The sequence below is a fragment of the Ursus americanus genome, chromosome 27 (genome assembly GCF_024610735.1).
Source record: "Ursus americanus isolate L20-20 chromosome 27, mUrsAme1.1.p, whole genome shotgun sequence".
Taxonomy (NCBI): Eukaryota; Metazoa; Chordata; class Mammalia; order Carnivora; family Ursidae; genus Ursus; species Ursus americanus.
The window spans coordinates 4286672-4312253 of record NC_142153.1 but is presented as its reverse complement, the minus strand read 5'-3'; the positions used below and the strand labels follow the sequence as shown (position 1 = coordinate 4312253).

Genomic DNA, 25582 nt, shown 5'->3' with positions numbered 1-25582 from the left:
TTTCATCATGGGTGACATAACACCAAGATAAAAGATTCCTTACAAGGGTCTACATGATTTCTCAGCCCTAATCTCCCTTCTCATTCACTGACCTCTCTGCTGTTCCTTGACCATGTCAAGTGAACTCTTGCCTTTGTGCCTTCATACTTGGTGTTGCCTCTGCCTGGGACATGTCCCAGTTATCCACATGGCTCCCTCCCTCATTACTTCAGGTCTCTACTCCAATAGCCCCTTCTCAGAGTAACCTTCCCTGACCACCTCTATAAAAAGCCAATCTCCACCCTCCCAGCATTCCTCAGCTCCCGTATCCTGCATTATTTTTCTCCACAGAAGTTATGACCATCTGACTTCATAGATGTGTTTGTTGTCTGTCTCCCTCATCCAGAATATACGCTTCCTGAGGGCAGGGGTTTTATCTGTTTTGTTCACTATGCTTCCAGTGCCTGTAACAGTGACTAGCACATAAGAGAAACTCAACAGATGTTGGTTGAATAAATACACAGATCCTTTGTTTTTCTATCCTTTAAAATGAAGCAGGGCAATCCGGGCAGTGTTACTGAAATTTTCCTTTAGATGCTCTATTGCTGCTGTTTTAGATAGGTACATACTGTATCAGCAGGACGCACACCGGGACTACACCGCAAAAATTCATCATGGTTTCTCAAAGTCTCCATGCGAGCTATCCCAGTTCACGCATGTCCCTGTAGACCAGGCAGGGAATCAACTGAACCGTCCACTGGAACACAGACCTCCATCATGGCCGCATCTCAGGTCTGTGGTCACTCAGAACCTTCTCTTTACAACTTCATATCTTACATTACTTTTTCAAATTTTCTGCAGGTCAAATCCTACTACGGTTTCCAACTGCCCATCTATGCTCCATTTATTGTGAGGAATGTACAATGTGATACAATCTAGCACGATGGAGGCAACAGGCTCTGCCTGTAGGGAGAATCACATCTGGATGGATGTGTGAGAGATTTGAGTGCCCAAAGGAGCTCCCGGCACAGTGGGCATGGATGGCACAAGAGGCTGCTCATTGAACAGGGTCATGCTCACAGAAACAAGGAACGCATAAGGAACTTAGTCAGAATTCACAGTTTCTGCCTAGTTAAATGCTTCATTTATCGCTTCCTGAAATTGGTCTTCCCTCAGTGTTTGCTGCAGCCCGGGATATTGTCTCTGTGTTAGATCTTCCATGAGGAGTTTAGCAGATATGTCTGGCATCTGTTCTTTCCATGATATTCAAGACTTTTCCAACTCCAGATAAACAGGTAAAAACGAATAGCTCTGTTCGCAAGCTTTTAAAGACAGATTTCACATTCTGCTGCTTTCATTTCTGCATGAGACTAATATACCAATTTGTGAAACATTAGTGGAAATGGCTATGCATTTAGCCCCCTGAAGAGAGAATGTAAGTTTTTACCTGGTGAAATCCATATGCCTTCATACGATTGATAGAATCTGCCAACATTTGTTGAATATTTCTTGAGGAATTGGAGAGTGACTAAAAATTAAACGAAACACGTTTTTATACCATTTAGAGCTACAATGCAATTTCAGCAGATAATCTGTTCATGCTTCCCCTGTTTCAATGTCCCCTAACGTGCCCCATCCCCATAGGTTGGTGCAGCAAAGTTTCCCACCAGCACCTGATTTCCTAAGCCAATAATGACTGAGGCAGCAGGTATGCGATGCCTCCATCTCCCCACTCAATAGGGCTTGGAAATGAATTATTGCTCAAGATCCTGGAGCTGGCGGTTTGCTCAGGACAAGTGGGTTTCTGTATTTTGTTCCTGGCCCCTGAATGACTTCTAGACATCACCATTATTCCTTAATTTAAATTCTCTTCTTCTCTTAATCCCTGCTCTACCTCATCCCCTGTTTTAGGTTAGACCAGAGAAACGCTTAGTCTCTGCCATTTATACATATGCATTATATTTATATGCCTTGCTCCCTATCTAGGTAGGACCAGAGGCATGACTAGAATATCAGTTCGGTGCCTGGGAGCTCTGCCCACTTTCCCGGCCTGATTGCACTCCCTCCCCACCTCTCCCACCTGTTACCCAGCCCAGCGTCTGGATTTCTGCTGCTCCAGACGGATCTCCCAGGAGGCAACTCCTGCCAGTGGGGTTCCCAGATCCGTTGCCTGAATTCCCTGGTGTCACTGCTGCCTGCCACATGCCAACCGCTCAGACACTGTGACTGAGCTGGCATATCACACTGAGCGCCTCTTAGCAGGTCAGTTACACAGGCCCCTGTCACCCTGTCCCTGGCCTGAGCACAGAGTCGGGGCCAAGTCCCAGCATGGAAAGCCACATGCCCTATACAGCTTAATAGAGCCACCTGCAGCCCATATTACCAGGATTTATGTGCCTTGTGCCTGAGGATTCACTCCTCAATTTTGATGTTGATCAGAAACTGTCAGTAAATTTTCAGAAAAATGTTGGTACCACAATTTAGTGTGGAGCAGAGGATACTTTAGGGTCATTACTATGCCATGTACTAAACCAGTGTGTCTACCTCAAATTTGCCCCCTTTGTCACAGTAGGTACACCGCATTTCCCAGCTGCCCTAGCAGTTACGTATGCCTGTGGGAATAAGTTATCTGAACTATAATGCAGGTGATAACTGGTATTTGCCACTTCTATTCTAGCCCTTAAAACCTCCTTCACACATGCCTCTAAGCCACGTCCCCTTTCCTTTGAGCTGAAATGGTGGAGCAGTCATGCTACTGCTAAAGACAGGAGAGCCCTCAAAAGACTGAGTCCCTAATTGACTGTGTGGACCTGGGCCCTCCTGAACCAGAACCCATCTTGGATGTTATAAGAGAGAAAGATGAACTTCTGTTGTGTTTTGACCATTACATTTTGGGTCTATTTGTTACAAAAGTTTCGTCTATCGTAGTTCATAAAAATGGCCGTGACAACTGCTTCAAGCCCTCTGCTGGGATTTTTTATAATCATGGGAACTGCTAGTAATGCTAATTCCACTGGTGGCTACTAGTCATGGAAGGCTCATTACGACCAGGCACTGTGACTTAATAAGTATTATTTTTATTTCTCACAACATCTCTGATGGATGGGCATCAGCAGAAGAAACTGAATGGCAGAGGAGCTGTGTATCTTGCTGGCATCACACAGCTGACTTGTTCCAGAGTTTATACTTTTTCCACTATGTCAACACTGTAATGATAGGAAATGAGCTGTAGGTCAAAAGTTTCTTTATGCTTATTACTTGGCAAAAAATGAATCCTATAGGTTTCACAATTACTACCTTCCATATTCTGAAATGAATCCTATAGGTTTCACAATTACTACCTTCCATATTCTGTCTTGTTTTTTATTTTAATATTATAAAAGGATACAGAACTGCTTTGCATCCAAAACGGTACCAGTTCTCCTTATCTATAAACAGGTTAGAACTGTTCCAACAGGTTTTGTGTATGTCTGTTCAAAAGTCCAATGCAATTTTGAAGGGCTTGGACTTGCAGTCTCTGAATGAATGTCCACCATAAGGAATGTGATCTTTAAAAACGGGCTCACTCTCCCTTTCCTCAATGATGTAAGATCTGTGGGGCATCATTTTGCAAGAAGGATCAGTTTCTTCTATGCTGAAAATTAGGCGGCAGGTAACCACCCTCCCTTGCCTCCTCCAGCAGGGTAGATAAGGTTCCAGGTTCATAGCTACACACCCAGCCTCTCCACTGGTTTGTCACGGGCCCTGGACCGATATAGCCGGCAGAGCTTTGGACCAAGGATTTGTCAGCGGCACCTCCACCATACTCAGCCTTTAGTTCTCTCAAACAAACTCTCCGTTGTTTCCTGAATTAGCATCAGGCTAACAGGCATCTGATATGTCTCTTCTAACATATATTTTACTTTGTCAAACATCTCCCCCTGTCACTTGCCAATTACTGTCATGGACATAATACTTTAAGCGTACTGTGTGAGTTATTCTTTGTCCCTTAGAATTATTTGTTCAACTGAGTGATTCATCTTATGTACACATACAACATTGTTTTCTCAACACTTGCTCTTTTTTTTATTATTATCTTAATTTTTTTCTATCATCTATCTATCACCAAGGGCAAACTACCTCAAGATGCACCACTTTGGCATGAAGATTATTTTTGAGTTAAAAGCAATCAAAACATAGCATATTCAGGAAAAGGTCTTTACTTCCCCACCTCAATTGCCTAAAAGAATTTAGATAAAGGACCTGCTCCAGGAAGAGAACTTTATCGCTATAGATAACTACATTATACTATGAACTAGGTATGGCAGAGAGGGAAGAACCTAGCAAAGCCTGTTTGATCAAAGTCCTCTATGTCCCATTCTTCCTGAGTGGCCCAGCAAACATTTGTTCACCAAACACTTACTCCTTTTCATCCTCCTGTGAATTGCATTCCTTCCCTTTAAGCCCCAGACCCTTAGCCTCTTTCTCCTTAGTTCAGGATGATGTATATACCTCATTTTGCTTGACTGTCTTTGGCATTTCCATGTCTGTGTGGGTGCCCATACATATGAAATTAAATTCGATTTTCTCCTGTTAATGTATCCCATGTCAATTTGATTCTTAGTCTGGCCAGAAGGACCTGGGTGGACAGGGGAAATTCTTCCTCCCTGACACCAGCATTTCAACATTCTCACTGATTTTGCGCTTATCAGAAATGATGAGGTTATTCATATTTTCTTAAGATAATTCAAAACTAAGCACAGGCACACGAACCAGACAATGAAATGGATGTGATGCTGGGGACTGAAGGGACGAGTGTGACCATCAGCACCATCTGCTGGAGCTGGTCAGAGTTGCCTGCCTTTCTCTGTCCGAAGGTTTAGGTTCTGTTTTCAGTACGCCAAAGCTCAAAGTTGGTTCTTGAGTAGAAGAGTCTGAGCATAAATAATTCCGACTAGTTGAACAACCACCCAGTTAACAACTACACAGTACTTCTACTGAATGCTTCTGTATGTCTAAAATATATTGTAAACTCCAAAACTATTCACATATACTAAGAATCACATTGATAAAAATTCTAATTTTCAAGGTGAACCAAGATTTGCAATCACTCCAAAGTGCTAAAATAAAATAAAGATTGATTACAAATCTTGTATAGAGCCGGTCATTCAGATACCCATTCTACAAATCCATGGGATACAAGTTCAATGTAATAGACTAAAGAGAGTATGATCCAAAAGAGATGTCCTTTATTAAAAAACAAAACCAGACTACCGGCTTGAAAGTGATGATTACTGACGCCAACGCCAGACGGAGACAATCTTAGGACTACTGTGGCCACTCTGAGCATTCTCAGAGTGAAGATGAAGAGGCTTCTTGGAGACGGTACCGTGTCCCCTCTGAAGCTTGCACAGGATGCCGTGTTCCCAGGAATATACTCTTTAGTTATTCCTATTTGTAACACAAGAAAGAGAGGAATACTACCCCCACCTGCATAATTTTTGCTTTCAAAGCACTTTCAAGTCCAATACATCATTTGACCTTCAGTACTTTCCCTTTACCAAAGAAGTAAGCTGACCTGTTAATAGGCAGGAAAGCAGAGACTGAAACCCATGCCCTCTGCATGTCTACAGCTTGCTCTTTGTGTGCAGTGTCCCAGAGAGAACATGTGTTTGTTCTCATGCATGCAAGCCTCTGCAGCCACCTCTCGTTTGCTACATTAAAGACACTTCTGCAGCTGCTGAAACTCTACGGGCAGAGCTGAAGCAATCTCACCTGCTTATATCCTTTATTTAAAAATAAAAACTGCCACTGAATATTTATGCAAAATCTCCACAAAATAAAGTGAAAACTTGAAAGCCAGTGACATCAGAAGCTAGTGGACTTCCTGCAGACACCGAGTCAGAATGGTCCCCTCTAGTCAGTGCAGGCCCAATTAGATCTGGGAGTGGAGCCCATTTGTACTGAGCAAAGGGTGGTATGAAAGTGTATATATATGTATATTTTAATTACCATTAAATTCAAAAGCATGGCAGTTCCAATCTATATAAGCAATTGGATTATCAAAAGATGCTGTAGCAATATCAGTATTGCATGGTTACAAATTATGTTTCCCCCAGAGACTGTGTGTCCCATGAGGATTACCGGCTACTTATATTCACTTTTAAAATGTGATTTGAAAAATAGTTCATTCTGACTTTTAATTTAATATTCACTCTGTTTAAAAGTACGGTTATGCAATGTATTAATTCCAAATAAACCAGAAAGCTCCAATAAACAGAACATTTTTAGCATTCAATTTTTATGGTGAAGATGAAAATGATGAATTAACAGGCTAAATCCAAGAGTTTACTTTTGAAAACAAACTACTAGGCTAAGTATTTAGCCATCTTGTTCTTACACCTCTTAAATCCATGGTATTCCTCAATGGACAACAGGTTAGAATAATAGCCTCCATGAAGGCAAAAGACCATGTCTGCCTAATTCACTGATACGTGGGGCCTCAGCAAACAGAACAGTGACTAGCACTTAGTAAAGGCCTCAATAAGTATTTGGTGCATGACTGAACTCACCATAAATTCCAAAACACTTTCTCAATCATTAAAAAATATTCAGTCTAGTTTTAATATTAATGAAGAGAGACAATTAAACTTCTCTGAAAATCGATGGCCTGTAACGCACCTGGTTTGCTAGCCAGGTTACTGGAATAATCAGATCATCCCCTTTCCAGCCACTTTAAATAAAACTTGCCAATGATGACGATAATATTAAGCATTTGAGCATGCTGGGATTTAGCTTTTTCTTTCTAAGATAATAAGAGAGGCAGAATAATGAAACTGCCTTGAGAAAGTTACAAAGGAGAATAATACGGAGTGGAGATAACTTCCAAAGGCCAACTAGACGAACAAGATGAAAACAGGACAGTTTTACTAGTGAAAATATGGTACATGTCCCTATGGAATGATTTTTCTGAAACATGAATTAGGACAACAGAGACCCTAGGGAGTCTTTTCCCTACTTTGCTAACACTGCTCCTAGTAAATTCTGCGCACAGAGACTACTGGATAGCCTGACTTTGAAGTGCAACAGACTCTAGTATGGTGTGTAGTTTTATGGCATATCTTTAAATAACACATTGTCTGAGCTTATTCTGCATTTATTAGAGCATCGAGCTGTCACACTGGATGAGCACCTGCCCACTTCCATTGCACCTTCCCCTCTACAACCCTCAGAGCACTATGCAAACAGTAGAACTGGGCAGGGACGTGCTCAGAAAACGCAATAATGCGGTACACGTAAAGGCTGGTAGGGCAAAGCATTTCAGATATGAGAGAGTTCCAAAGGCCACCCTCACCATCTCACCAGGGACACACCTGATATATGTTCCATGAAAGAGGAAAAGAAGACAAGCAAGGGAAATAGAGTAATTATTAAATATAAAGTATAAGGGTAACGTAATAAAGGGTTGTTAAGAGATGAGACAGAGTTTTAAAAGCATGATGGCTATGGGAAGTCTTGACACAACGGAATATAGGAACCTAACTATAACTGGTAGAAAATAATATTTATATCAAACATAATACTGTACAAAACACCTCAGTATATTTTGCTTCATTTGGTTTGTTTTCACATCCAAACCAGTGATATGTAGCTGTTATAACCGCCATTGTTTAGGTAAGGAAACGGAGCCCCAGACACGTTAAATGAGTAAGTGGTCAGCAGCACCTCGTATCTCCAGACTCAGGATTCCATAACTTCTTCCTGGCACACTACGTCTAGTGAGTTGTAGAAGCGAGTTACTGTAAATGTCACGCAAAATAAAGTTGTGTTACCAACTTCGTAATGTGCAATTCTCAAGACTAAAAATGGTTTTCTCTTTTGTCATTTACCTTATATTAAGCATTTTATACAACATACTGCTTTTAAAAACACATCAGCTTAAATGGTATCTAAGGCCCAAGGATTTTGTAATTCTATCTTCTATAAAATTTTATTCCACAGACTACCATGAAATTCTATTACAGTTACATGGAAACTACTTGGGTAATTGTGTAGCTTTCCGTTTATGGCTCTACTTTTGAATTAATAAAATGAGCACAACAAATCCCTTGTCCGTTTTTGTCTAGCATACCCAACACTGTATCTCTCACAAAAACAATACTGAAATGCTTCCTGCAGGTACACTACAAGGGAATATACATCAAGGCAAACAGTTACTGTTTGGGGATTATCCCTCTTTTTTCTTCACATCTGTTGAAAAGAAAGCTATAGGCCCAAAATGGTGTCATCTAGGGTGAGGCTCCAAGTCAGTAAACCAAAACTTAATACCAAACCGAACTGCAGTTTCAACCCCCCAGAAATTGACCTTTCAGCAGTCAACATGGGAATTTCCTGGTCAGCACTAGGAATTTTACTGACAGACCCCTTCCGTTCCCTTAGGAGGGCGACCTTGCCTAAAACAATGGATTCTTTGCTAACAATTTCCTTTTCTCCACTCCCTCTCTACTTTTCCTTTTCTGTAGCTCTTTGGAGCTCCCCTCTACTTGCCAGACAGATGCTGCCCAATTTATGAACCGATTAATAAGCCAGTTAGATCTTTAAAGTTTGCACAATTTAATTTTTGTTATTTAACACATCCAATTCAATCCTCAGATTTCTAGCCTGCATTTCAGGAATACATTTTCCCATTCTGTTTACATTCAGGTTCCTTGTTATAAATGTGAACCCAACTCCCTTCAGGGCTTGACGAAATAGCTGTGTGCAGATAAGAGCCAGGCAAGGCCAACGTGGTTCCACCACGCCCAGGCACAAGGGCATCTACTCCGGGTGGTGTGCACTCTCCACCCTGCCCACTCACCAAGCTTTAGTACTCATCTCCAAGGAACTGTGATCGAATACTACTTTACTAACACACTAATTTACAGTCTTTACCAAAGCACAAGCCACATATAACCAAAACTTTGGTTGCTCTACAAGTAGCACCTGGAGAAGAACAAGGGCCCAAAATACCAACTCTTTCCTATCCATTGAAAGAAGTGGTCCTGATCTCAGTATCTTGCTTCCGAATCTCTCCTTTATAAAGGCAAACAACCAAAATCCAGTTTTAGACAACTGCTGGTTTCTGCATAGAGAGCAAGAGTAACTTTTTGGTTCAGAAAGGAAAACCTCAGTGGAAGTCCTTCCTCGTGTCTGAAAATAGTTTTACAGGGTGCTCCTTCACTGCTGTCTACCGATGGGAACACAAGGCCGTGAGTTAGAATAACACTTTAAAACATAACTGAATACTACCGTGGTTTCAATGTCAAGGTTACAATCAAAATGTACAGTTCAGTAGCATGTTTTTGTTATCATTCTGTTATAGCAAAATGACAGACTTAAAAACATACCAGAGCCTTGGGACAGTGCACGCATGCACGTGTGCAAAGTAGGGGTACAGACACAAGAGCTGTCACCTCTAACTCTCGTTCTTTAAAGATATGAAGAGGAGGACTCTTGCTCAAGGCGTCTTAAGCCATGAGCCTCAAGGTTTTTTGGGTTTTTTGTTTGTTTGTTTGTTTTAGGAATGCTTTGAATCCCCGATGTTTGTGATCTAATTTTTTTAATCTTCTGTTTTGCAGTATGGTCCACTCTGAAGGCCATTCGTACAAAAATAACAAGTGATTCTCTGGAGATAAAATCTACACGTGAGCAGATCTAGTTTTATTCAAGGTCCCCTTTGGGGCAAGGACAGTCAATCTATTGATTAATGAGTTCCCAGCCTACAAATTACATATAACCAGAGAAACACAAAGGGTTTTATCTTTGAATTAGTATACTCTCCCAGTCTCCCAACCACACTGAGAACTGTTCTGTTCTCTCCCCAAATTCTCTGGCACAAGAGTAGGGAAAACACGACAGCATCTAGCGGACTGTCCACATCCAGGGTCCTAACATCTCCACTTAGCCGCGGGGGATACCCAAACCTACCCAAACTTACCCAAACTTCCCAGGAGGGGGTGCCTCACAGAGTGCATCATCTAGCATTTTCTCCGGCTCCTATTAACTCCCCACCCCCCAACATTTGCCTTTGCCTGGGAATGGCGTTTGCTTCCCAACCTGCATGTCTCAGAACCTGGCTGGGTACCAGCAGTGACAGGCACCCGGGAACACTAAGTATTCAACCGTGACCCACTGAGAACCACAACCCTCTCACTAAATATTAAGCAGAGCATCATTTCTGAGTTTTCCAAGCACCATCACCACTGCCAAAAAGAAGGACGGGGCAGGTATTTTGTAGAAGGCAATAGCTTTTCAGAATAAGAACCAGACACTCAGCTCTAATCTAGGCATTACTTCAGCCTCCTCCTCAGACTGCACAAACCACAGAGCCTCCCAGGCCTCCAACTCCTCATCTGAAAAACGAAAAGGACCAAGGCTGGGCTCATGATAAAAACAGCATCTTACAACTGAAGAACGTCAGGGAATAATTCTTGCTGCTTCCATCAGATGACACTGGGCAAGCACCCTCATGTTTATATATTTTCTCAGCTGCCTTTGTAAAGAAACAGTGTTGCTAATTTAATCCCTATTTTATAGAAGGAATTGATTCCTTACAGGACACTGGCTGGAGTCCCAGAGCTGCCTGGGAGGACTGAGGCCTCCGTGTCCAGACCAGAAGTCTTGCCCTGTGTCAGTGGCACGTGTCACAGTGTCTGGTACTTCATCAGGCAGTCTTACCTTTGGCTATCTATTTGTTAAAATGAAAATTTTAAATCAACATAAGTATATTCTTTAAAAATTTTTTTCATTAAAGATTATCTTGAATGTGAAGAAAACTGTTCTGAGACTGGACCCCAAGTTTTCTAAACCCTGAAGTGGGGATCTAACAACTCTTTTCAAAACCCCCAGATTTGCTTCTCATCGCTCGAAGGGTGAAACAGAAATTCTTCAGCCTTAGACTTGGGGCAAATCTTTCATTATTCTACAAGAGATCTCCTTGGATGAATTCATCTGCTAATGAAGATACAAAAGAAATCATTATTATATTGATATAAAATAATCCAAAAGCAAACCTATAGTTGGGCTGTTTAGTGTTCTGGTTCTGTTAGGAGTTAGTTGGACAGTTAGGTAGTTAGGGCCAGGGACCCTAACAAGAAGATATGGAGTCAGGACAGCTGACACAGAACAGCACTAACATCCTGTTTTACAGCATAGACAGGACCATATTAACATTCTGCTTTGCAGCCTTTGCAGAAGTGATTTTTGCAAAATGTCCTAAAATAAAAGAATCCCAAAGCATCTGTCACCATCCTGGGCAAGGGGCAGTTAAGAGCTAAGGCCCCAGATGTCAGCAAAAAAGACCATCCACACGTAGACATTAACCGAATAGGTAGACAGATACGTGACCGAAGTCCTGACTGGCACGACTCAGCACACCCTGACTGCTGAAGATAGTTCTGCAGAAGAGCTCGTAAAACCCCCTACACTTAAACTTAGAAACTCCAAGGGCAGCCCTCTTGGGTCCCCTCCCTCTCTGGGACCTTTATGCTCTTGCTCAATAAACTTTGCTTTGCTGCCCATCATTCCTTGGTCTACCTCTTCATTCCTCAAAGAGCCCAAAGGGACAAAAACTGCGGGCACTAAAGGCAGAAAATCCTGCAACAGTTCCACAGAGGGAAGAGTCCAACTCTCTGCATTTTGTACATGTGAGAAGATTAGCTCTTTCCCAGGTGGGCCAAGAAATACAGTTTTGAGTCTGGGGTGGAAGGCTGTGGAGAAAAGCTCAGAATAGGACTGCCAATTGGGAAAGACAATGCAGACTTTATTTCCAGCAATGAGACTGACTTCACCTCAGCTTGCACTACTGGCCTTGAACCTCACATCTTTGCCTAAATTCTGCTTAAATATGAAAGTCCAGACCTCATGGTGAGGCTTATCCATGGAAACCATATGGAAACTCGCCTTTACAGCTGTAGTGATGTGAAAAATATTCAACTACGTTTGCCTTAACCCTTTCGTAAGATAATCGGAGCAGAGCCGAAAAACACTGGCACCACAAATGCAGAAATACAGTCTACTCTGATGCCTCAGGACACATACAGGGCTCACCATTAACCAGAAGAACTACTTCCCATAACTAAGTGACTCTACACAAGAGCTTCTATACTGCGGAATGCACATCAATATTTGGGTTGAATTTAACTTTCCCCTACTGCCCATAGCCCTTCGGAGAGTTTAGATCAGACCAGTAAGGGATGCTTTCAGATTCAGGTCTGGAGTTCTCTGGTGATGATCTGTCACGTGGAAATTTATTACGAATCTAACAAGGCCATTTTACTTTAGTAAATCTACAGTTGGTTTTCTGTAAATATTGTTCGTAATTCTGGAAGACCGATTGCTCTTTAAACCTGTCCACGGTTATTCAGGTAAGCTTGCCAATTTTTCTTTTTATAATAAATTTTAGGCCATGTGTAGACAATGAAAGTTTAAAAACATGACAATATCCTTCTAGATATCATAGTTAAAATAAATTATGGATGAAATGTGGACCTCTTTACTGTGCAAGCCTGAATTGCATTTTTTTAAAAGATTTTATTTATTTATGTGACAGAGAGACAGCCAGCGAGAGAGGGAACACAAGCAGGGGGAGTGGGAGAGGAAGAAGCAGGCTCCCAGCTGAGGAGCCCGATGTGGGACTTGATCCTGGAACGCTGGAATCACGCCCTGAGCCGAAGGCAGACGCTTAACGACTGCGCTACCCAGGTGTGAATTGCATTTTGGAAACATACTGGATGACTCCCAAAGCTCTAGTCTTGGTTTCTCACCAGAGTTCTTGTCTAAAGATACAGATCTGGGGAACGTGATGAATTCTGTTTTAAATATACCAGGGCTGTGATGAGAATGAAAGTAGATAAACAAGGAGAGCTTTCTAACTGATTTTTGGGCAAGCCACTTATCTCTTTGAGCATTAGTCTCCATCTGTACAAAAGAAATACTTGCATTGTCTATTTCACAGGAGTATTATGAAATGAAATAACTATATAAGAGAAAGTTTTGCAAACTCTAACTCAACTTGTATATACTTTATTATTATGTATAAAATCAATTTATATCTACTGCTACCACCTCAAGTGGCATGCAGAATCCTTGGTATCTCTAAACTAGACTCTGCTCCTTTATCTCCTCCAGATGTTCCTGTTTATGTGGATAGCACCCTCATTATCCCAGGCATCTAAGCTTAGAAACTGGGGTTGTGCTAGAAAGCTTGCCCCTTCACCCACTCTGATCCGCGAACAATCAGTTCAAATTTAAAAATTTCAAAAAATAAATCTGACCAGGTCAAACCCTTGCTCAAAAATCTTTGACAATAACCAACTGTTCTTGAAAAAAGGGGGCCAAAACACAAAGTTGTCCCCGAGACCCTGTCCTGTCTGGCCTTGCCCACCCTACCCTCTCAACTCAATCGTATGCTCTCCTCTGTCCCTTCCGCACTCCAGCCACGCAGCCTTCTTTGAGTTCTCCAAAGCCCCCTGTTCTTCTAGCTACACAGCCTTTGTCCATGCTGCCCTTTGCTGGAACCGCCAGCCCCAGCTATCCTGTCATCATCTCCAGCTCCATGTCCTCTGCAAAGCCACCCTGCACTTCCTGCCATTGCTCAAGTTCTGTAAAGGGGGTGCATAGAAATACATCCTGTTCTTGAGGTCACTTATTATCTTTTGAAATGATGGGTTATATGAAGTCTCTCTTTGCTTTCTCAACTATAAAGTTCATTCAGCTGTTCATTCCTTCAACTTACTCTAAAGTTCAGCAATGAGTCTGTTCTTACTCCTGCATTATAATCTCAATGCCCAGCACATAATGGGTACTTTTTAAATGAATGAGTAAATCAGTCAATCTTGAGATCTTCTCCTCTCACTGTGTTTGTGTGTGTGTATAAAATATAATCCGTATAATATTTATGATATAGTAAAACAATAATAGCCATGATATTTAACGTCTACTCTAATCTTTTGTCCTGCTTTGAAAAAAAATTTTTTTTCTAGGAAAGTACTGTAATTCAAGCACAAAGATAAGCATTTTATACTCAGTGCTTTGGAAGGAGGTTTTTGTTTTTGCTGTTGTTGTGCTTCATTTCAGGGGTGCTGGAAAAGGAGTCTGCTGTTTGGAGGGAGTTTGGTATTAAATGTGGAATGCAAAGAAGCCCTGGGAGAGACTGAATGTTTCACTGTACATGTGAGGAAAGGACCCAGCTCTGACCCTGGGATATAAACCAATTTTTACAATTTTGTACCCCTAAATATTTTGAGCCTCATATTTGCAGCCCTTTATAAAGCTTCTTTGCATTCCTCGTATTAACAAGACAACCAAAGGCAATAGTTAAGGAATGGCCTAGGGGTCCTGCAGACCTCTGAATCCTGGTTCAGTCTTCTGTCAACTATAAGACCTTGGACAGATTGACTAACCATATCTAACCTCAGTTTCCTTACCTGTAAAATGGACAAATAAAGAAACAGTCCCTAGGTCATAAAATCATTGTGAGAATGAAATGAGACATCATAAGCCCGTGAAGTAGGGAAGACAGAGGACTGTGCCCTGTGTGACAGCCTCAAATAGGTCAAGAGCACACAAAACTAGTGTCACAAAGCTGCGGACCTGAACGGAAGTCTAACAATTGCAAATCCCCTGTTAATTCTCAGTTTAATTAAATTCCTGGCAGAAGAAGGTACTTCATAATATAGTTTTATTGTTCTTTCAAACTATAATCTAAGCAGCAAATGATGTCTGAGCTCTTTAAACCAACTGAAACATGAGAGAATTCATACCAATTCTGATTATAAAATTCTATTGTGTTGAGGAAATAATGGTCCCCACAGTCACAGGCAGAATCTATGAAGCCAAAGAGGCACGGAGGTGTAGTCCTCAACACGACAGGGAAGACCGCAGAGAACATAACCTACACCACAAATGCGCCAGCGTTCTAGGGCGGGGTCAGTCAGCTACAGCCTGGGTGCCGAAGTTGGCCCTGTCTCGGTAAGTAAGGTTTTACTGCACCAGAGCCACACCTGGCCATTCGTGTACAGTTGTGACAGCGTGAGGTCCACAAAGCCTCAAGTATTTATCATCTGGCCCTTCACAAAAAAACAGTTGCCAACCTCTCTTACAGAAGACATATAACAGGGAAAAATAAACCCTGAACATATTTTAAATGCCAAACTTTATTCCTCGAGTTCTTTCTTCACACCTGCAGTCCCATGAACAAGGGGTATTTTACCCTTTGTTTGTGAAGGAGCAGGTGAGCCAAATTCCCCAAAATGAAACGAACATCAGGGCCTTCAAGTTGGGAGGGATTTTTCACAGAAAAGTTCACGACTTTGAGGTTCGACTACATTCACCTCGGTGGTCCCAATATCTTTAACTCCCCTGGTTATGAAACTCTGCATGTTTATACATATGCAAGACTCACTGGAATTTTCTCTTCTTCAAGGAGTGGTGCCGGTCTAGAGCCCTTCCCCAGTCCCTCCTCTTCTGCTGCTTTCTTATAGATATTCCGAGTCTCCTGGGTATCTGGTGCTTGCAGATCATAATATTGTGATTTCGTTTTCAAGCTATTGGCAAATTCTTCGGACTGAGTTTTTCTGAAGAGAAACAAATGTGGAATTATCAAGCAACATTCTCCAACATGGATAGCTTTTCCAAAGCAGATGCCTGCATTCAAATTATGTGAAAAACAGTAACAGATACCGTTTACTGAGTGCTTACACTATGCTAAGCCCTTTGCTGTATTTAAAGACATTAATTTGGGGCCCCTGGGGGGCTCAGTTGGTTAAATGTCTGACTCCTGATTTCAACTCCAGTTGTGAGACTGAGCCCAGCGTTAGTCTCCCTGCTCAGTGAGGAGTCTGCTTATCCCTCCCCCTCCCCCCACTTGTGCTCTCTCACTCTCTCAAATAAATAAATAAAATCTTAACTAAAGAAAAGACATTAACTTAATTCTCATAACAACCCTATAAGGAAGGGCTTGTTGTCCTTGCTTAATTGCAAGAGACTCAAAATAATTATTTATCCAAGGCCACATCGTGGCACAGCCAGGATCGGGACTCCGGTCTGCCCAACTCCTGTCCAGAAGCTAAACTATGACGAGCCGCACACAACTCCTTTATCTCTGTGTGCCCATTTATAGTTTTAGTTACAGGAGTTGGTGGGCAGCATCAGCAGCCTTTGGGACCTGAACCGAGGTCCATATGTCTGTTTCTATCTCATCAGCTCAGATAGGGCTGTCAATACTCAAGGGATAGCAGGCTTCCCAGAAGTCACCCTGGGCCCCCAGCAGAGGGGATCCATCATCTGCCTCACTGCTACCAGCCTGGTTACCTTCCTGCATCTCCAGTTGATCGTGTCACTTCCTATTCAGACATCTCTACTGTCCACAAAACAAGGTCCAAAGTTCTAACTCTGGGTTTCAAGGCACTTTAGAGTATGACCCCCTGTCTCCTGCTACTTGCCCAGGTATACTCCAAACATTCAGAAGAAGTCATTGTCACCCAAAGAACCAGACATATTCAAAACTAGGGGTCTTGATTATGCCCTCTGCCTGCAATTTCTTTCCTGACATTTTGTAGCTGGAAGGCTCTACTTATCTTTCAAGGTTCAATTCAGATTTCACACCTCTTCTGTGGACTGGAATAATGGCTCAGTTAATGCTCTGTCTATAACTTAGTTGCAGCACATATCACAGCCCGTATCAGCTGAAGTTAGTTGTGTACCTGCCTGTTTCTCCTCCTACTGGAAGCTTCTTGCTCATCTTTGAATTCCCACCACCTAGCACAGTGTAAGCACCTAGAGGGCCTGCTTCTCAGCTGCCCACCTCTAAGTAACCTTGTCTGAAGGCCTGAAGCTTGAACAGTCACTGCATTTCTCACTTGTATTCCCAATGCTCAGTCATGTCAGGCTTCGGTGCTCTGGCGTGATTCTGGTGAAGCCAGTGATCGCAGGGGAAACCACATCCAGATCGAAACTCAGATGACAACTGATGAAGTGAAACGGCTGATTTGATTGCATTGTGGGAAGGAAGGGAACCACCAAAAGTGTAAAGAAACTTGCCGGAGACATGTATAGTGACTTTTGTGGCTCTCAGATCCCACCCCACTCTCCCTTCAGATACTCTGAAGAAGGGGCAAATCTGCACCATTTTATAATTTGGCCAGCCCCTCACGGGTCTGCAGACTCATACCTGAGCTCTTCCGCTGCCCGCTCTGCTTTCAGCTGGGCTCTCTCGGCAATAATTTCATTACAGAGCACATCGTAGGGTTTATCTAGATGGTGCTCACCCATCACCCAGACCCAGACTTCCTTATCAGCTCCCAGTTTCCAATGAACAGATTTGCCGTTCTCTGCAAGCAAAACAAAATTTGGATTGTACAAATATCTTTAGTCGTGGGTTATTATGTTTGCCATCATTAAAGTATTTAGGGTCTGCAGGAAAAAAATATTAGATGAGACAAAGCACTTCCAATCTCCTTAGGAAGAAGCAGCAGTCCCAGGGAGCAATGGAGGGTGGCCGCAGTGGGTGGCGTCTGCAGCAATGTTTGTTTTAAAATATGAATACGAGGGATCCTGGGTGGCTCAGTCGGTTGAGTGTCTGCCTTCAGCTCCAGTCTGATCCCGGGGTCCTGGGATCGAGCCCCTCTCCTTGTTGAGCTCCCTGCTCAGCAGGGAGTCTGCTTCTCCCTCTCCCTCTGTCCCTCCTCCTCCATCATGCACTCTCTCACTCTCTCACTATGCTCTCTCTCTCTCAAAAAAATAAATAAAATCTTTTAAAAATATATGAATATGGTTTTTGAATGCGTCCACTTTGTAACTAAAGAAGGCAAGATGGGGAAAAGCATGCAGTTTGTGCTAACATCAGATGTTAGAACTTCTAAGGTCTGAGAATCTTCTGGAATCCCAGAAGTACACAGCTGCTCCAGGGTTTGGTATTTCCATTTTAGAACTGCACTGGCTTTAGTTTAAATCCTAGCCCTGTCACTTACTAGCTGTGTGATTTGGACAAATTATTTAATCTCTCTAAGCCTCAAATTCCTCATCTGCAAAATGGGAATACGACCATCTACAACACAGGACTGCTGTAGGGGAGCAGGCTACACCAGCTATTTCCCCAGTGCCTGCCGCAGAATAGGAGTTCATGAGAGGTTAAATGCTACTGTCCGCCCTATTGTTTACTTCTATGGCTGCTTGGAGATTCACACCAGCTTGTGAGAAGATAATACTACTGGTAGTGTGATACTTGGTGAAGCTACTTAAATGACCCTTGTTTACAACTGGTCACAGGGGTTGTATTACATTCTAGCTCCTGGACTCCTGAGACGCGGCACACAGGTCATGCTCCCTGAACCCCGGGGGTATGTGGAACACACCCAGGAGAGGCCAAGAGGTGCAGTCCCTAAATCTAAAAGCCCCCAGGCAGACCTACCAAGGGTCATTATGGTCCATGTTGTGGTCAAGATCCCTGGGTCCTAAGGACGCTAAACTGGCCAGTGGTGTTGAGTGTGGGCAAGAGGGCACCTGATGGAACAGAGGTGCTTAGAGGTTAGAAACCCACACTGGGACCGTGTCCTGTCTTCTTAGGTTAAGTAGAAGGTTTCCAATTAAAGCATCTTCTATCCAGTGAATTGTTGACCTACTTCCTACTGTTGCCTCAGGATACATTAAAAAAGCAGGCTGCTCAAACTCAGCTGTGTTCTTTATCTTCCCACTTTTCACCCTTCTTGGGGCAATGAAGACTTTCTACAGCGTAATAAAATTCTAAATAGGATACTGGGGCAGGGAGGGAGGGGAGACAGAATCTTCACTCTAAGAGGAGTTAAATGTATCATCCAGAAGGCAGCTGACCTGGCACTGTTTTCACAAGTGGAGGAACAGCGAAAGTGGCACCAGGTATGAAGGGAAGATCAATCCCAAGTGTGCCCTCGTGGGGATGGGCCCTGGCCAGCTCTGGCTCTGTGTGAGGAGATGCCAAATGGTTCATTAACTTTAGAAAGCTGTCACACCTCATAAAACTGCCTTTATTACGCTCTCTCAGGGCAACTAATAATATTTTTTACTGTGTCCATCTCTCAATCTTCACCTAAGTAACACTCTACCAATATTTTTGACAGTAGGAGAAAGACGCCCTGAGAGGAGAGTGGTAGAGGGCCAGGGGAGACAGGGAGGGAGGACCCGGGGATTCCTGAAGTTTTGCTCAGCACAGCAGGACACATTCTCCAGAGAGCGCCACAGGCTGCAGGCTGGGGCATCACTCCTGGGGGAAGAAGGTGCTGCCCTGAAGGGTGAGGTGGGGGAGAAATCCCAGAATCACCTGTGAACAGAGGAGGGTGCTTAGAAACCACAAGCAGAGAAGACCACCAAAGGAGAGGGCTAGAGCCTTGACGTTCTAGAAGCAGGGGAGTGGTGAGAGTATGGTGAGGGCAAGGAAATTATGGTTTGGGGCAAGAAAAAAGAGAACTGTCAGATTCAGCCAGATACCAAAAGCAGGGCTCTTGACAGAATGGCACTGACAATAATCTCTGTGCTGAGGGCTCCTCACCTTGGGAGCTCTTCAATGTCACCTGAGAACATAGAGATTGGAGGGCCTTCAAGGGCTTCCCCACGACTCCCTAAAACCTTAGTGGAGGCTGCTGGAGAAGTTATTCTAGTAAAATGAGTGTTAGCTCCAATACCCTCAGTTTTACACCAAGATGGGGGAAGACTACTCAGGCCTCTGTTTAGTTCATTCTACAAAAACTTACTGAGTTTCTAACTCTGAGCAAGATGCGGATGAGCTAAATGCTGCAGGGGATACAGGATAAAACAGATGTGGCCGTTTTCCTGCAACTCACCTAGAGTCTGCGAGAGAAAGAGCAGGCATTAGGTTACTCACATAATGAACTTTATTCCCCATCTACTATGTACCAGGCAGCGAGGTACATGTGTGTAAGCACTTATGAACAGGACAGACCAGTCCCTGCCCTCGGGGAACTTACATTCTAGCTGGAGACAGAAATTGAACACTGAATTAATTATGAAAGTAAAACAACTTGGGGGAGGGGTGTGAAAGGGTGCTAGGGGAATATTTAAGAAGAAGAACCGATCAGTTTGAAGGACCAGGGGAACACGCATTATAACCACAATAGATTTTAAGTCCAGTGAGGAATCTCAGGATGGAGAAATCGCTTTGGAAGGACACAGAAGAAAAGAGAAGTTCTTTGTATTGAGTTTTGGAGGATGGACCTGGAGTTTAGACAGAGAGTAGGGCGTAAGTTTGGTGACCTACACAAAGACAGTGTGCTCGAAGATCAGAGAAGGAAATCAGTGAAGGGCTATAAGGAATCAGGGTCTCAGTGACAGCTGAAAAGAGCTTCAGGTGTCACCTGGCCATGGGCTAAGGATCATGCAGGGGACAGAGGGCCACATGGCACAAGTCCCAGACACCTGGCTAAACGATTTAAACTTAGGCCCTGCACTGCATAAAGCCAGAAAGTGCTGTTAAAATCCCAGTGTTTCTACCAACTCTTTATGTGACCATGTATATGATACCTTACCTCTCTGAGCCTGAGCTCCCTCTCTGATAAAACACAGGTAGTAAGTCGGACCTCACGGGTCTGTCACATGGTAAATGCTCAAAAATATTAGCTCCATGTTCTTGATTAAATGACCAACGAAGAGTCCATGACTGTGTCTGTGCAGATGGTGCCAGGGTCAGAGAAGTGACTTAGGAAGTACCATGGCACATTCGCATGTGGGGTGGATCAGGGAAGTAGGAGGGGGCTGTCCAGTGTCTGAGTGGGGACAGAATGGGGGAGAGATGAGGGGTGAGAGACCACGAGTGAGGCACACGGGGCCCAAATGAGGGAAAGGTCAGTAAGATTCAGATGGCTGAAAAGGAAGGACTCAAAGATGAGAGAGGAGATGGCAGGGTAATAAGCAGAAACAGTGACATCAAGAAAATAAATTTGTTTGAGCTGTTTTAGAAATAAAGAATAAATTATTTTTAATTTTACTAACAATCTACATGGAGAGCTTCAGTAGATATCTGAACTATGGCATTGGAGTTCAGAAATGCTGTCGAGGGGTGCCTGGGACTGTTGGGCGGCTGCCTTCGGCTCAGGGCGTGATCCTGGCGTTCCGGGATCGAGCCTCACATCGGGCTCCTCCGCTGGGAACCTGCCTCTTCCTCTCCCACTCCCCCTGCTTGTGTTCCCTCTCTCGCTGGCTGTCTCTCTGTCACATAAATAAATAAAATCTTTAAAAAAAAAAAAAAAAGAAATGCTGTTGAGACTGACTGTGAATTTGGGAATTACTTTATAGCTGTCATCACTGAAGCCACTGGTGTAGAAGAATTGCAAAGGGAATGAAGACTAGTGAGAACCTGGGAAAAGCATGTGCTCCACTCGGGAGGCAAAAGGGAAGAAAGAGAACATTCTGATTAAAACAGCAAAAAAAAAAAAAAAAAGGATTTCTGACTCCTAAACGCAACATAATATAGGAGCCTGGGGAGAATGCGCTGCCATGCAGCCAAGAGAGATGGTGCTCCATGCCCTGCAGACGCAGAAAGGGGGTGGAGACCCTTGAGGAGGGTCTCAGGAGTCTCTGACCTCGGAGAGTACTTTTAGGGAGACAGGCGGGGGACAGGCTACAGAAGCAGGACAGAAAGGATGATAAAAGGTGGAGGTTGTAAGCATGTGCTCTGGGGAAGTTTATTCGCAAGCAAGTAAAAGAGGATTCAGTCATTTGTTCAACAAATATTTACTGAGCATCTGCTATGTTCCGGGCACTATACTACAGGCCTGTGAGACAGAAAGAGCAGCTTAGGAGTCTGGATGGTTGAAAGACTTCTTTAAATAGAAGAAACAGGGACAAATTTTACACTTGGGGTTTTGGGAGGGGAGAGCGAAAGGATGCCAGGGACCAGGCCTGGGGAATGATGGCAGGAGGAGTATGCAGAGAACAGGTAAGGAAGAAAATATTGACAAGAAGAGGAGAAAAGCCTCTGTCTGCTAAGAGCTGAAAGCTGACAGACATACACCCACATTTCTGTCCCCAGTGTGCTTCCTTAAGGTAAAGTATACATTTAAGAGATCCTCATGGGGCAGGGACTGCACCTAGAATAAGGTGCTATCCACACATTCTGGATTTTTTGTCTACTTCACCTTGAAATTATATGTACTCTCTAATCAGAGGACAGTGAGAGAGGGACCTTTTCATAGCACTTCCATTAAATTGTAAGGTTTGCTCCCAGTCCTTGAATCACGTTTGCATACTGCAGCGTTCTTCATGTTTGCTAGCTTAGGGATTCTTGAGAACTTCTGAAACCAACTTTTCTAGAATAGTGGGTCCGTGGTGCTTCGTACTACACCACAAAGAACCGCTGTGCAGACTCTTATCGCCACCTCATTCACCATATACGATCTCTAACTAGGCGATGCTGTGAACTATCACATAAGAATGGGGTGACACTTGGCATGGGAATGGCCAGGCTTATTCCAGTCTTACATTAGTGTGTGACACTGCTCGTATCATCATTGTGTCTGACTTCTCCCCACACGGTGGGCCCAGCAGCGGTGTAGGAGGGAGAGACTGCAAGTGTCAGTATGGGTCATCTTGGGTGCAGGTCAATACAACTCCCAGGGCTTCCCCCCAAACTAAGACTGTGATTCAAAGGGTCAGCAACTGGTCTCCACTCCAACTAGATCCAACTCAGAAAGACAACCATAGTAACAGGCGAGAATGAGAAATGAAGATGTATATACCATGTCCCTACAAAGAGAAGACCAAAAACTGAACAGAAGCCAGAACATCAACACCAGGGGCCTCCTAACAAATTCACATATTGGGAGTATCATCAGGACTGACAGCAGCACCTACCAATACCCAGGCTGTTAAAATATGATATACTTCCCTAAACTCCCAACCTCTCAAGTATCTCCCACCACTCTGGCCTCTCCTCTAGGGATCCCCACCCCCACATCCAGAAACCAAAAGATCCAGGCGCGTGGGCCCCTCCAGGAGTCACGTACCATAGCCATGTCCCTTCTGACTGATGCCCATGCCACGTCTGCCATTAAATATTTAGAGTACCACCCAAGGCTATTACTAACCCCATCTTATAATGAGGAAGTTGAGGTTCAGGGAGGGTATTTAACTTGCCCAAGATCACAGAGTTAGTGAAATTGGAACCAGAATTCAAAACCAGTCCACGAGACTGCAAAACATGTGGTTAAGGCAGCCTTGTAATGCATCGTCCAAACTGAAACACTTCTGAGAGCACAAGGGAAACCCACCAAAAGGGATGCCAGGACAATGAATGTAGACAGGGCTCAGACGGGCCAGCTCGGGCGTGGGGACACCATCACATTCCCTCTGGGCCCTGAAAAGCAGGACAGGCCAGGAGAAGGCGAGACCCAGCCCCATGAGCTTGCAAGCCCCATAGGACTTCCTGAAATTACTTACAACTGCTGCTTTCCCCATCGTTTGCTAGGTTTGTTACTCTGGGTACTAAAGTCCATCTTTAAAATTTTAAATAATTGTTATGCTTATTTTAGAGACAAAAGGACAGAAAGGAAGCCGGAAAACCTGTATGGTGCTTGGGCCCAGGAAAGTAGGTGGTGCTATAGACAAATGAGAACTTGAGTCAGGAGAGGAGACCAGCTTAATCCAGGGACTCAGGAAGGTAAATGGGAAGAGGAGATCAGTAATTACCCACATGCGGGTGCTCCCCACAGAAGAAGATAAGCCCAGCTAAACTATCAAGCTCAGAGTTAGGAGGACAGGAGACAGGGCCAGAACCAGTGGTTCAGAACAGACCTGGAATAGATCTGTACCTGGGCTCAAATTCTGACTCTACCAGTGACCATACAAATGACTTTCTCTTTGTTTCCTTATTTGTAACAAGAAAGGTGACAACATGTACCATCCCAGATTCTTGTGAGGTTTAAATGAAATAGCATAAATATAATGCTTATATCTGGCACATCCTAACAGACCAGCACCTTGGTAAGGGAAAAGCTCTAGGCAATGGAACAGATGAAGTAAAATCTATAGGGTTCAGTGGCTAGCTGTGTGGCTCCTAGGTTTCTGGCTGCAGTGACAAGGGAAAATGCAGTGCCACTGATTATAACAGAGAATGAGAGGCAGGGTCAGGCCTGGGGGTGGTGAGGAGGATTGAGGTGACATTGATGAGCTTATGGGTGATCTGAGTGGGAATACTCGTTAGGGAATGGACACTGAGACCGAAGCAGGTGAGAGGCCTGGCTTGGCAGTATGGGTTTGAGCGTCGCTGGCATATAGGTGGTGTTTAACCCTAAAAGGTAGAAGCGGGGGCCTCTGGGGTGGCTCAGTTGGTTGGGCGTCTGCCTCTTGATTTTGGCTCAGGTCATGATCTCAGGGTTGTGGTCGTAGGATTGTGTCTGGCTCCACACAGAGCATAGAGCTTGTTTGGGATTCTCTCTTACCCCTCCCTCTGCCCATTGCAACCCCCCACCCCTGCCACCTGCCACCACTCATGCTCTCTCTCTCTAAAAAAAAAAAAAAAAAAAAAAAGGTAGAAATGGTGCCCCAGGGAGATAATACAGTGACCTTAACCTGGGATCTGTGAAACTGAGAGTCTGTGAACAAGATTTAGGGAGACTGTTAACATTGTAAAACTATACACAAAATGTTGTCTGTGTGCACTTTCCCGATCCAAGCTCTCACTAAATTTTCAAAGGAGTCTATGAGCCTCTCAACCCCACCTCCAGGTTACAAACCACCAGTGCAGAGTGAGGCACCCTGGGGGAACACGGGCATTCGGGGGTAAGGCAGGGATTAAAAAGAGATCATTACGGAGAGAGCAGGAGACCCATGACATCAAGAGAGAGACTCAGAGAGGCAACTCCAGAGTCCAATGAGGCTGAGGAATCGACTAGATCAGAACTGAATCTATCAGTGGAGGTCACTGCAGTGGCGTCAAGAGTGAGGGAGGGGAGGGAGGGCCACTGCAGGTGGCACAAACCAGTGGGTTATGGTCATTTCATGGAAAAGGAAGGCTCTGCATAAGGGACCTTGTTCGCCTGGTAGCAGTGAGAATACGGCAAATGAAGTTTCACGATCCAAGTCCATTTCAAGGGCACACACAGTCCCTCCTGCACCGCACAGCAACCAGATCCCAGTCTGCCGCTTAGCTTTCTGTCCGCCTGGAGGCCCAATGAAACAAGTGCTGGACACTCCTCTACTGAGTGAAGGCCTCTCCTGTCTGTGTTACCAGAAAGAAATCACACAGAACAAAGGCAGGGCCCTGACGCAGGCGTACGTCTTAGACGTGTGCAAGGCGCCTGCAGACAAGAGTAACGCCTTAAGCTCCAGGTGGGCTGGACAGGCAGCATATTCATTAACAGCACCCACTCTGGGAGAGTCAGGCTCAGGGTCGATTGCAGGTCTTACCAGTTGCTGCCCTGGGCAAGCTAGTTCATGTCCCAGCCTCGCTTTCCCCCATCTGTAAAATGTGAACAGTAGTTCAGCTTCAGGCTTGGCTGTGATTATTTAATGAGATCGTATATTTAAGCCCCGAGCTCAGGTCTGATGCACCGACAGCTTGGTGGTACTACCTGGAGAGTCCAGAGCAGCACTGCCCAAG

At 44.0% G+C, this 25582-nt stretch overlaps 1 protein-coding gene across 7 annotated transcripts in view; it reads right to left on the bottom strand.

Annotated features, from left to right (window-relative positions):
* SH2D4A (SH2 domain containing 4A) overlaps positions 1-25582 on the bottom strand; it is a 59738-nt gene that overhangs the window by 25432 nt on the left and 8724 nt on the right. For 6 of the 7 annotated variants that reach the window (XM_045779116.2, XM_087856339.1, XM_045779117.2 and 3 more), the window contains 3 exons: positions 17168-17327; positions 15401-15572; positions 1427-1507 (listed from right to left, as the gene is read on the bottom strand). In XM_045779116.2, the coding sequence (XP_045635072.1) occupies positions 1427-1507; positions 15401-15572; positions 17168-17327 (413 nt within the window). The remainder of the gene's footprint in view (positions 1-1426; positions 1508-15400; positions 15573-17167; positions 17328-25582) is intronic. The other variant, XM_045779120.2, reaches the window with a different exon arrangement.